Here is a 13181-nt window from a genome sequence, read left to right as displayed (position 1 = left end):
GCAGCAATTTGTATATCCTGGGAGCGGATCTGACACGGATCACCGGCTCGGGGGGGGATCAGCCCACTGGGATCGTCCAGCCCCTCCCGCGCAGCCGCAGCCAACAGACGTGGGGAATTAATTATTCCTTGGACTGGAGGAGCTCTGCTCGGTGAAGCCCTCTCTGTCTTGATTAAAAACTTTCCTGCAGTGGGAAATCCCTGCCTGCTGCCGCTCAAAGATTGTTCCCTGGGATATTCCCCTCGCTGTTAAATAGGAGACATCTGTACCCACACCAGGAGCCAAAGGAACAGGAGCATCCCTTTGGAGGGCACACCTGGTTGGCTGCAGGGCTGGGGCTGCTTCTCCACCACCCTTTGGAACAGGCAGACATGGAAAAGATCCTGTTAACAAGACAGTCTGGGGTTTTCCAGCTTCTGCTGGGATCACCACAGCCCAGCAGCTGCTGAAACAACAGCGGCCACCAGCTCTGGCTTTGCTCCCAGCTGGGCATGGGCTGCAGCCTCTGCGGGGCAGGAAAAGAGGAGCCCACGCTCACCCCTGGGCTGGAAGGGGCTCAGGTGTGGTGTAAATCTGGGTGCACCAGTTGGGAAAGCCTTTACTATCCTGAATGGATTCATCCAACAGCTCCTGGCAGCACAGAAATGATTTTTTTTTCCCCCTCTTGATTTTTGTATTTTAAGCCTCTTTCCAGCTCACCCACTGGTGGCACCCACAGACTCCCCATAACCACAGGGCTGCCACGGACTTTCCTTGGAGCCTTTTCAGCCTCTCCAGCTCCAGTTTTCCATCCCAGAGGGTATTTTTGCCTTTTCCTTTCCCTTCTCTGTTATTGTAACAAATCCCTGCTGCGAGACCCAGACGGTGGCACCCGGACCTGGAAAGGCCAGCTGTTTATGGAAGGAAATGGTGTTTCTCTGGGATTTGGGTAATGCTTGTCTAATGTGCCAGGAGGCCAATTCCCAGCAGGCACAGGGAGATGTTGCTGTTGGGCTGTGGATGTGGGTGCTCTCCTGGACAGGGAAATCCAGGTGGGACCAAACACTGTGAGGAATCTTTCCCTCCTGGGGTGGACCTGCCCGGGGTGCTCAGGAGCATCCTAAACAGAAGGTGCTTTAGGACATGGGTTTTTAGTGCTTGGCTTCACCAACATTTGGGGATCTGACCAGGAGTCTCTGCCCAGGAGGAGCAGCGGATGAAGCCTTCAAACAACTTGAAGAAGCCCCAAGTTTCCAAGCTCTGCTCCTTGTGGGGGAGATGAGCCCCCCTGATGCCCGTGGAGGGGCAGTGAGCTGCATCCAGGACACTCAGGAGGTCTCTGCAGGCCCGCAAGGTCGTGGAGGGACAGGGACACAAGGGCAGGAATGGCCAAGGTGATGACTCAGAGCTCGGACTGGCTGGGAAGAGCCTGCAGGGCTGGGCTTGGTCAGCCTGGAGAAGTGGAGGCTCAGTCTGAGAAAATACGGAAAAAGCAGGGGCAGAAGCCACAGTCCCGCCCTCAGCACCTCCCACGGCCGAGCGGCTGCTCCCGGTGTCCTTCCCCGCCCGCTCCAGCCCGGGGCAGGCCTGAAACGTGCAGGTTTTAAACCCAGAATGAACCCACCCTCCAAATCCCAGCCCAGATGTCTCCACGCACACGCTGAGGCCGAGCCGGCTCCTCCGTGTGCCTCCTCAATCCCTGCCCCGATCCCTGCCAGTTTCTAAGGAAAACTCTGTATCTCACCATCTCCCGTGGGCATCCCGATGGGACAGCGTGGGGAATGCCAGGGATTTATTTGGAAACCCCGCCACGGGGTTTATATATAAAGACACTAAACCCCCCGTGGAACTGCACGGCTCCTCCCTCTCACCCACGGGCTGAGCGTGTATTTAATCCCTTTTTTTTTTGGTTAAAAAGTCTGCCAAGGGGAGGATAAATAAGGAGGCGCCACACTCCAGTGTTACAAAACCTTGTATTAATCATCTCCCTTCACTTTCAATATACCGCGGGTATGAAATATAGCCATGGTTCCGAGTTACACGGGGAGGAAATGAGTAATAAATACATCGGAGCAAGTGGAAATCACGAGGGCGTTTCACTGGGAACAACATTGGAAAACTGTACACTTGCAAAGACCGGCATATCTCCAAACATTAGTATTTCTTTATATCGGGAAGCTTTTACATGTAACAAACATGCTATTGCCATATATGTGACCGACAAAAAAAAAAAAAAAAAAGGGAAAACCAAAAAAGAAATTAAAATTTAAAAAATAGGCATTGCTCGGCAACATTAACTAGGCAAAAATAGTTCTTTGTGCACTAACTTTGTACAGAAAAACCAGGACGAAAAGGCATGCATGGACAAGGAAAGGCTGCCCGGGAACGGCATGCAACAGAAGAGAGGTCAAAGCTCTTTAAAGTCAGCTTACAATAGGCATAAATACATCAGGGTTATATATATTAATAAGGGAGGAAGTATTCTGTTTAACATTATTAACATTCCTGGTTTTTTTTTAACGTATTTTTTCTTTTTTTTTTTCTTTTTTTTTTCTTCCTATTCCTCCCAGAGGAATACACATTCACCTTTAAGTAAAGATAAAGGAATACAAAAAATAAAACTCACTTTGCAAACTCTGATGACTCGTATAAAATCAACTTTAGTGTTATCGTCGCTGTGTGCAAATTATAGACGTCTGCGGGACCCACTTTTCCATCAGGCACATTCCGAAAGCCAAAACCTGGGGCGCGGCCACGCCCCGACATGGAGAAAGGTGACACAACAGAAATCGCCTCCCCGAAGCGCTGACCCCAAACCCCAGCTCCGCGCGCGGGCGGCAATCACAGTTTTGGGTTTTTCCTGCCGCTGGATGCTGGCCGGGCTTGACCTCCCTCCCCCCACCCCTTCCCAACTCCTCTCCAAGGGTTTTTTAATGAGCTGAGCGAGCGCAGGTAAAAAAGCCCAGCTCCAGCCCAGCCGAGCTCGGGGCTTTGTCCCTGGGGAGGGGGACGCACCTGGGGAGGGAGGGACAGGGGTTGTTTCCCCGCGGGAGCATCCGCCGGACCCAAGGCCACTTGGGTGCTGAGCTGGCCGCGCTCCCCGCGCAGCCGGGGACGGCTCAGGGGGACAGCACCAGGAAAAAGGTCCCCGGCGGCGCTGGGGGGGCCCGGGGCTGGCTCTGGGAGAGCAGCGGGATTGAGGGAGGAGGGGGGGACATTCCCGCCCCACGCCCAGGACCCCGCGGCGGCGACACCTCCGACGTGGGATGGGGCAGTTGCAGCGGGGCGGGGGGGTAGGATACAAAAAAGAAAGGCACTGCCGCTTTATTACTGGATATTTGACTTCACAGCCTCACTCATGCAACTGTTGGGGTTATTTTTTTTTTTTAAGATTTTTTTTTTGCTTTTTTTCTCTCTATAAATAATTTTTATTTCTTTTTTCCTCTTAAGCTTCTCTCCCTGGAGCTCTGCCGCCCGCACTCAGCACGGGCAGCCAGAGCCAGGCAGCACTTCCCGAACGCAACTGAAGCCACTTCTTTTGTTGTTTTTACTCGAAAAACAAAACAAGGAACAGCAAACACAACTAAGTCGTTATTAACCTCTACACTGTCAATGGAAAATAAGCATTTTTTCTTTTTTTTTTTTTTAAACAACAAAAGGAAAAAAAAACCAACAATTGAATTATTTGGTGGTTGTTAATAACAGACATTATCATGGTTCCCAGCCATAGCAAGTTAATAGGTAATATATCCAAAATAATCTCTCTGAACAATCAGAAAACCTCCGTGCCCATAGTCAGCGAAGGAATAAATAGAATTTCAGCTCTGTAAATACACTGGAGCCTCCCTGAGGGAGGCTCCTGCTACGGCGGTTCCCTTCACACCTCACAAGCTGGGGGTGCTCGGGGGTGACCCAGGTCCCCAGCGCCGACCCCCCACTTCGCCTCCACCTCCTCACACCTCTTCCCAACCTCCCTGGCTTTCAGGTTTTCCCTTCTCCACCCTCCCCATCACCCCCCCCCTCAATCTCCTGCCCGCTGGGAAGCAGGACACCAAGGAACAGCAAACATAAAACATTTGGCACTTGGGTTTGGTTTGTTTTTTGTTTTTTTTTTAAGGAAACAACAACTTAAAAACACTGCATGGCAAAAGGATTCACACATCTCCCAGCCCTGCCAATGCCCTGGCTCCCCCTCAGCCCCCAGCCTGGCTCCCACCGATCCCAGCACGTGAAGCTGCCCTTCAATGCCAACTGGGAATATTGCTGCCACCCATCACCTCCCTTTGTTAATGGATTTTACCTTTATTATTATCCCATCAGAGGATGTGGAGCAGCATTAGGACAGTCGGGAGCAGCACTCCAGACCTGAGCAGCACCACGCCAGGTTCACCTCTTTAACACCAAATTTAGCTCGTTATAAAAAGCAGCAGCAGGTGAGGAGCAGCCCAGCCACTGCCATCCCCATCTCCTGCCTGGCACGTGGTTAATGACAAGAAAATGCGGCTGTGAAGCTGGGGCTTGAGTTTTATCTGGGGGCTCCTTCATCCCTTGTTGGCCGCCCCAGGGCTGGAAAAGCCCATCAAGGCCAGATTTTGGCAGGCTGGGCCAGATGTGTGAAGCCAGGATGCAGCAGCTTTCTGGTACCTGTACAGGCAAGGCAAGACACATGGAAACTCTCCCAGTGTCCCCCAACATCACTGACATCCCCTGGGACCCTCTGCTGGATGGGATGCCCCCACTCCATCCCACATCCCGATCCATGCCGGGACACAGGGATGGGCACCTGCCGACCCTCCGCTGCCCTGAGCACAACGCTGCCTCCAAACTGTGGGTCTCCTGGCTAAACTGAAAGGAAATCCTGGGGTTATTTTACTACTTCTGTTCAAATCTGGGCTCGCTGGGCCAGTCCATGAACACAGCGGGACTCCAGAGGTGGGACCGCCGGCCCTGGGGCCCCCCCAGCAGGGCAGGCGAATCCTCCCCAAAAGGGCTTTTGGGTCACACATCCCTGCCTGATGCTCTGTACTCCTTGGTGTCCTCATCCAGGCAGGACCAGGGTTTGCCCACGGTGCTCCCTCCGCTGTCAGCACTCACGTCCCTCCCGCCCCGACCTCCCCGTGCTGCTCCGTCATCGCCGCTGAGCTTCCACCACCTCTCACCCCCCACACCCCGCCCCCAGCATGGATGTAATAAATGACAACACAAATTCCAAGTCTAATGATATGTTCACAAGGACAATCTACACATTCACAAAATTAAAACAGGAGAGAGAGAGAGAGAGAGAGGGAGAAAGAGAGGGAGAGAGGAGAAAGGATGCAAGCTATCGCTGAGGCTCCCTGCAAAGCCCCGACCTCGCCGCTGGACCCGCAGCAGTTGTTCTCCTGGCCAGCGCCCCCGTCGCGACGCCTTCTAGATCGTGGAGGTCCTGTCGACACCATCTGCAAGGAAGGGAGAGTTAGGAACAGCCCCAGTGAGCACTGGCACCTCCCCGAGCTGGGGATTTGGGGGATGGACCCCTCCAGAGCACCCCCGACCCACCACCCCACAGGAGAGGTGGCGTCACAGGGCCACCGCCCTCCCCAAATCTCCCCAAGGGGTGTGGAAGGGTTTTGGGGTGCCACCACTTTGCTGGTCCCTCCGTGCCACCAACTGTCTCCACCTTGCATAGCCCCCCCCGAGTCGCTGTCCCAACACAATTCTGGGCCTGCCACCCCTTTTCCAGGAGCAGAGGTGGTTTCTGGGCATCCCGGACTATCCACAAGGTGGATGAGAGTCTGAGACCCTCCTACAGCAGGACATGTTCCTGCCTCCCCTGGCCAAGAGTGGGGGGATGGGGATGGAGCCAATCCCAGGGGCTGCCTTGCCCCCCAGCCCTGCAAAACTTGCACCACAGAGGATGCAAAATTCTCCTCCACGAGGATCATGGATGGACACAAAGCTCCGGGAGTTGTTTCTGTCTCTCCAGAGCCCTTGTTCCCAGCATCCTGTGGCAGCAGGAATGCATCCAGCCACAGCCCAATCCCAGGAGAGCGGGATCCACAACCCACCCCACAGCCTCACAACTGACCCTGGTGCCAGCTGCCCCCTCTCCTCACCCCTTTGGGGCTGGAAATCAGCACCCAACAGTATTTCCAACCCTTCAGCCCCAACCACCAGCCCCGTCCCCCATCCCAAAAACCCCCCATCCCCGGGATGCGTGGAGCAGATCCCAGGGTGGCTCTGGAACAGAGCACTCCCTGTTCCACCACCCGCAGCACCAGGGCCGCCTCCCTGCTCGAGACTGAAAACAAACAGGTTTGTTACGCCTTTTTTTGTTTTTTTTTTCCTCCCCCGAAGGTTTATTTTTTTTTAAGAGCTATTTATAGCACGACCGGTTTGGAGAGGCTCGGGGAATGCGACCTGGAAAAAATAACTCGGGAGGAACAGTACCCTGCAGAGGAACAAGACAGCTAAGCCTCGCCTGGGAACGCGCCGGGGAAACGCTTCGGGTGACAGAAGTGTCCTTGTTTTCCCAGCCAGGGATGCTGCCAGGGCCCTGCTGCCTCTCACAGTCCTTGTTCTCGTGTCCCTCTCCCCGGGAAGGGCTGTGGTATCCGCAGGGAGCCCGGTGGCACTTGTCCTCCCCGAGGACTCCTGGTGGCACTCGTCCTCTCCCAGGGCTCCAAGTGGCTCTCATCCTCTCCAAGGACTCCTGTCCCCAACCATCCCGGTGCAGTCCAGGATTGCCAGGAGCAAGGCCTGCGCTGGTCATCCGGGCTATCCCAGGTCTGGGCGATGCTGGTGGCCGTGCTCATCCCATCTCCGGGCTCATCCCTCGTCGGCGAGGGGCACCGGGAGCTTCTGGTGCCAGTGCTTTGTGCTGCACCGGGCTCTCCATCACGCTGCTGCTGCTGCTGCCGCCTTTTCCATCTTTCCTGCTTGTTTTTGCCCCTGGTCCTCCTCCCTCCCCGTGCCCGTTATCCGCTGGCACCCACCAGCGCCCGGCAGGGTTTCCCCCGCACCCCCCAGCCAAACGAGGGATCGGGTGGCAGAAGGGAAAACACTCCAAAGCCTGTGACCCATCCGGTGGCAGGGGCTTTATCGAGAGCTAACAAGAGTAGCGAGCTAACACTAATTATCATTAGCAAGCTGACGAGTGGCTAATTAGCACAGACTCCACTAGTGCTGGTGCGATCCCTGCATTCGGCTCACCCCCTGCCCCGGCACCTCGCCGAGGGGAGCCAACATCCCTGCCTGAACGCCCTCGGGAGCGTCCCTAGGAGCATCCCTGCATCCAGCCCCCTCACAGCCACAGCCTGTCCCAGCTTTTGGGGGGCGCGGGGCAGGGGCTGGGGGGCTCAGCGGAGGCAGCGTGGATGTGCTGGAAGAGCCCGAGGAGGAGGGAATGCTCACCGCTGAGTGCGTGCTCCGTCATGCTCAGGCACAGGGACTCCAGCCTGTTGTTGATGTCAGGTTCAGTCACCGGCACCTGGAACTCTGCAGGGAGAAAGGGGAACGGGAGGCCTTGGTCAGGGAATTGCCTGCCATGCTCTGCGTGGGTGGGTAAATCACCCAAAAAAATCACCCAGGGTCTGACTGGGCTCTGGCAGCACTTCCATTCCATTCCTGGGGCAGTCACCTCCAGCAAGAGACACTCACAGAAATGGTCATCGCTCCCCTGTTGTCCCAAGGGATAAATCTGGGGAGCCCCAATGGCACTGCAGAGGAAGGGGATGGAAAGGAGGGGTTCAGGTGCTGGTTAGAGATGTGGGGGGGAGCTGGGGGGTGAGTTTGATCCCCACCAGGGAGGGGCAGCCCTGGGGACCTCTCAGGGCTGGATGCTGTCCATGCAGGCAGGGTTAGTGCTCGGACATGGGATGGCAGCACAGACCAGCTCTCTGGCTTCTCCATGGCCAGCCTGGCTCCCAAGGGGGGAGCTGCTGCCCCAGCGCTGCAGTGGAGCAGCCTGTGGATGAGGGTGGGTCTACTGGGGCACGGAACTGCCCGTCCCGTGGGGCGGATTGTTGTGGTGTGTTGGTAGGAAAAGGCACGCTCAGAGGCTGGTGAAGGGATACACAAACAGGCTTCCTCAGGGGCAGGATGCTCCAGGCTCGGGGTCCAAGGTCAGCGGGATCCTCCCCGGCTCAGAGGATGCTCCTGTGTACAGGAGCGTTTTGGCAGCGTTTGGGAAGGAAGCACTGACACAGCACCATTTCCCTTCCCACGCAGTGTGGAAAGAATTTCCCTTGAGTGCACAAAGGCAGCCCCTCCACGCTGGGGCTCTGTGTCCATCCATGAGGAAAAAGTGATGGATGAGCTACTGCCATTCTGCCTGACACGAGCCCTTCAGAAGCAAGGTGGGTAAAGCACCAGCACCACGATTATATAGAAAGTCAATGGTATATAGAGGGTCAAAAATCCCTCCAGTAATGTCAGTGGTTAACTCAGGAATTCAAAGATATCCCGGTGGGAACACGCCGTGCTGGCACAGGCCACGTGCCCGCACTGAGGCTCACCAGCACAGCTCCTTTCACACTTCCCCTTGTCCCAGTGGGCTGTGAGTAAAGTGAAAAAGCAAACCTGGTGCCTACCTGGCTGCTGGAACATCAGCATGGTCTGCGGGGAGGTGTGGACCGGCAGCGAGCGCGTCCTCTGCACCGAGCTGTGGCTGCGGCTGGGCATGCTGTTACTGCCCCCAGGGTTGGCAAACCAGAGGTTCTGTGGGGAGCAAACAAAGTGTGGGATGTCAAACGAAGCCCTTTGTGGTTTATGGATTTATAACCAAACCCCTCGGGCTCATAGAAGGAAGCGTAGAATGGATTGGAAGGGATTGGAAGGACCACCTAGTTACAACTTCGCTGCTGTGAGCAGGGACACCTTCCACTAGACCAAGCTGCTCCAAGCCCATCCAACCTGGCCTTGGACATTTCCAGGAACAGGGCAGCCAAACCTTCTCTGGGCAACCTGTGCCAGGGCCTCCCCCACCTCACAGTCTAGAATTCCTTCCCAATTATCTCCTCTCAGATCTCCCCTGTGTCAATTTAAAACCCTTCCCCCATGTCCTTCACTATCTGCCCTTGTCAAAAGTCTCTCTCCCTATTTTTGTAAGGCCCTTTATGGACTCAGCTCTCCCCCATCCACCTCTTGCTCCGCCCGCCTCTTGTCCCTCTTCCACATCCCACTGCGCGAGGGGAGCGCAACCCAAACACCTGCAAACTGCTCTCAGTTGCTTGGAAAGGTGGTGGGGGAGAAAGGGGGAGGGAGGAAAAGAGATCCAGACAAGTTAGAGGAGGAAAATGGAAGGAAACTTGTGGGAAAGGCACGGAAGGGCTGGAGCCGCCACGAACGCCGACCAACCTGTCTGCCTTGCTTGAGGATGGCGGGGCTGGCGGCGGGGCTGCGCTGGGGGGTGCCCAGCAGCCCCGTGGGGCCCAGCAGCCCCAGCCGGGCCGTGGGGAGGTTGCGGGAGGGGATCTGGAACTGGCGGGGGTTCCTCCGGCCCAGCCCCGCCCCCGCAGATCCGGCTGTCGGGAGGGAGTTCGACTGGCCAAAGCCTCGGCTGCGGAGAGAGAGAAAGCGCTGCGGGTGAGGCACTGACCCCTGTGAGCCCCCTCTGTGAGGGGACAAGGGGACAGCGCTGCAAGAGAGGGGTGCCGACCCTCCCACCCCACTGAGGACGGTCCTTCCATCCTGCAGGGGCAGCGGGAAGGAGGAAGTCAGGCTGGGCAGCATCCTTTCCTCCTCCCGCCTGCCAGGCACCCTCCCGCCCTACAGCAGCTCTCAGAATTCACATCTGTTCTCTTTAAAGTTGATTTCGCTCCTGCAAAATGGGCCTGTTCCTAAACATAAGGTAAAATAACTCAAGTAATGCCCCAGGCACCTGGTTTCTTTGAGATCTCTTGTGTGTGGGTTCTCTACAGTCTAACAAAAGCTCAGTTTATGCTGTTGGGTTTTCTTTACTGGGAATGCTTGAAGGGTTGGACCTTCTCCCCTTCCAGGAGGTTCATTTTTACAAACCTGGTCCTCTCTGAGACTTCTCAAGTTCTGTAAAATTTGGTTAGAACGACCTAACAAGTCCAAGATTTACCAGGGAGGGCTGGAGTGAAAGGTGCTTTCCTGCACAGGTGGGACTGGCTCTGCACCCACTCCCACTTCCACACTGTAATCCCTTTATCCAGCTCCTTGTGGCCACAGCAAAACCACCCAGACCTAAGACCACAAAGGCCAAACATCCTGAAACACCCATCTCAGAACACCAAGCCATCTTTAATTCCAGGAGGGAAGGGTTGCACACAACCAGCATCCCTCTCCACATGACTTTTTCATTTAAAACCCGTGGAATGACACAAAAAATAACCAGGAAATCCCTGGAAACACAGGCAGTGAGGGTGCCCTCAACTGGGCAGCAAACAGGTCCATCCAACACCTCTGCTCTTGTCTATTCCACTTCTGATCCTGCCACCAGCTTTAATCCATTCCAAGACAGTTGGTTTCATGGCACTGGGCACCACTCCAGTTCTGTGCTCCTTCCTTCTAAATTCTTCATCCCACCTGTCCCACTGCTCCCAGTTATCTCCAAAACCCTTTCTGTCTGGAGAATAAAGCACTTGCACCAGAGTGCAATACACCAGATTTTGGAGAACGCAGCAAAGGGCTGATGTTGTTGCTAAAACTGATCTGAAAATCTCTCTTCCTGCCATACCCCAACACTTCCTAGGATGACCTGAAATCCAGCACCCCCTTGGAACTGAGCAAACACAGTGTGCCCCAACACAGCCCTTTTCTTTTTTTTTTTTTGCCACTTGACAGCTTTTTGGGAAACTTCACTGATGATGCCATCAGCAAAGGGCAGCAGACACAGAGCCCAGTGTTGGGGATAGGTTGCACAGCTGGGAAGTGTTGGATTTGGAGTCAGGGAAACCTGGTGGGATCAGTGGGGAAGGCACTGGCCCCACGTGCAAGTAAAACCCTGTTCCCTTTCCAGCCAGCACCTGGAGTCTTACTGCTGAAGCTTCTCCTGCTCTCCTCCCTCCCAAAATATGGCTCTGGATCCATCCTTTCCTTCTGGGAGACACTGGTCCCACTTGGAATGTTGTTGCTCTGGCCACTGCATCCGTCCTTCCCGTCCCAAAATCCCCGCTTACCTCCTCTGCTGCCGATAGCCTGACAGCTCCAGGAGGGATTTCCGAGGGAAAGACCGAAAGAGTTTCTGCACCTGCTGTTTCCATGACAGCAGCCGCTTCTTCTGGATCTCTGTAAACGCCTGCCCCCCAAAAAAGAGAGAGAAAAATAGGAACTGAATGAATATTTTTCTGGACAAAGGGAGCAGGGATGTATGTGTGGGTGTGTGGGTAAAGAAGAGCAGCTGGAACCAGCCATCAGCAAGTCCAGAGGGAAACCCTGGTCTCTCTCAAGGATTTACTCATCTCAGGTGGAGAAAATGCTCCAGCAGCATTCCCTGTGTCCCAGAGTGACAGCCTGGCTCTGCCCCGAGGCTGCCAACCCCTTTTGGCAGAGCAGGGTGGGTCCCGACGGGTGGTGAGATTTGTCACCTGGACACGGCTCTAGAAACACTGCCAGGGTGGGAAAAGCTGGGATCTGGAAAGCTGATCTGCCCTGTGGCATCCTGCATCCCATCCTCCTTCTCAGGGCTGGGCAGAGCTTGGCTCTGATCCTGCCACCAGTCTGGGTGGGAGGTGACCCGGGGTGAGCCCTGTCACCAACCCGGGCTCCCCGCAAAGGTCACCCCGGCAGGGGACAGACCTGATCCCAGAGCCTCCAGGCAGGAGGTGTGGGTGACAGGGACACCCACGTGCCACCACTGCTAACTTTAGACCCCCAAGGTCTCCGTGCTACCAGCAGATAAGAGCAGAGGCCTCTGGAGGACAATCTGGAGGCTAATTAGTGCCTGACTTGATTGCTCTGAACCACCCTCTGGAGGAGATGCTCTCTCCTGGTGCTGATAATGCCAGAGCCAAAGCAGAAGGTGGTCCTGGGACATGGGCTGGCACTGGTGGGAAAAGTGCAGGCGCTCTGGGAAAAGCTCCACGTCCTCCTGGCTTTGTTCTCCAGCCCCCACCACCTCTGCTCCCCCCAGTGTGTGATCTCCTCCCGATCCCTGCCATATGGGCAGGCGATGGAAGCAGCCTGTTCTTCCAGGCACGGCCAGCGTGGGTGGGAAACGCTGCAGGACACCAGGGACACCTGGCCATCCCTCCCTCCCTGGCACGGGGCAGGAGCGTGCCAGAGCCCCGTGGCACAGCCTGGGCCGTCCTGAGCCATCCCCCTGGCCAAGGCAGATCTGCCAGGAGCGGGAGCAGATGTAAAAATCCCGGCTGCCAAATCCCGAGGCCACGCGTTGCGAAACGGGAGGAGGCAACGCCAAGGGATCCGTCTGACGGGAACCGCCCGCACGCTCGTCCCGGGATTCTTCCTTTCATCCAGCGGCCGACGGGACTGTCCCGAGCCAGATGAATTTCCCAGCTCCAGGTCTTGGGAATTAAGAGAGCGTGGGGAAAGGGAAGCAACATTTCCATGCACCGCGTCGGAGCTGCCGCCCGCTCCAGCCCCGTTCTGTCAGAATGACTATTAATACCCCCCGAAAATATTTGTGTTAGAAACCGAGGGGTTTACGTAAACAGACACTTTGGAAACAGTTCCTAAGTGATGGGAACAACAGTTTGAGATGATCCCTCCCGACTCACCTCGTGGATTAGACATTTGTCTATGAGCTGTAAATAGGAACTGATGTTCTCTTCGTCGGGTCGGGAAACTAAAAGTTGTGTGCAGACTGGAAGAAAGAGAGAGGAGAGAAGGGAAGTGAGGATGGGGACACCCAGGTGGGATCCAGGGTGGGATCCAACAAAAGCCTCGGACATCCCATTTCCCTTGTAACCACGGGCAGGTTTTCTCATCAGCGAGAAAAAAATGCCCTTCCCCAATTCCTGCCGTGCCGTCCTATATTTAGGGCCAGATTTTGTTCTCTGTTATGAAGGTGTAAATCCAGAGTAACACCACTGGAGTCCCCAAAATTAGACCTGAGCAACTCAGGGGCACAGGATTATTCCCTATTCCTAGGCAAGAGAGCTCCTGCTCCTATGGCTAAAGCCTGCCCCTGCTGCACACGGATTCCCATCTCTCCTGGAGGATTTTAACCTCTTTTGGAACTAGTGCCATAAAAGCAAGTGGGAATGAGCTCCCAGAGAAATGAGTTTCTCCTGTTA

The 13181-nt window shown here is 55.4% G+C and overlaps 2 protein-coding genes across 8 annotated transcripts in view; both read right to left on the bottom strand.

Moving 5' to 3' along the window:
• The window catches only part of LGALS3 (galectin 3), a 173460-nt gene that overhangs the window by 111609 nt on the left and 48670 nt on the right, over nt 1–13181 (bottom strand). The gene's annotated exons all lie outside the window — the stretch shown is intronic.
• The window catches only part of SAMD4A (sterile alpha motif domain containing 4A), a 93646-nt gene continuing 82403 nt past the window's right edge, over nt 1939–13181 (bottom strand). For 3 of the 7 annotated variants that reach the window (XM_050336925.1, XM_050336926.1, XM_050336928.1), the window contains 5 exons: nt 12663–12748; nt 11103–11221; nt 9316–9517; nt 8550–8676; nt 6176–7455 (listed from right to left, as the gene is read on the bottom strand). In XM_050336925.1, the coding sequence (XP_050192882.1) occupies nt 7262–7455; nt 8550–8676; nt 9316–9517; nt 11103–11221; nt 12663–12748 (728 nt within the window). In that variant the 3' untranslated portion in view covers nt 6176–7261. Of the gene's footprint in view, nt 5418–6169; nt 7456–8549; nt 8677–9315; nt 9518–11102; nt 11222–12662; nt 12749–13181 lie in introns of those variants that run through there. The other 4 variants (XM_050336929.1, XM_050336931.1, XR_007631599.1 and 1 more) reach the window with 3 other exon arrangements.

Source organism: Myiozetetes cayanensis, unplaced genomic scaffold, assembly GCF_022539395.1.
Source record: "Myiozetetes cayanensis isolate MyiCay16 unplaced genomic scaffold, myiCay2020 scf6-25, whole genome shotgun sequence".
NCBI classification, from domain to species: Eukaryota; Metazoa; Chordata; class Aves; order Passeriformes; family Tyrannidae; genus Myiozetetes; species Myiozetetes cayanensis.
The sequence above is the reverse complement of the archived record's forward strand: the minus strand, read 5'-3'. Positions and strand labels throughout refer to the sequence as shown.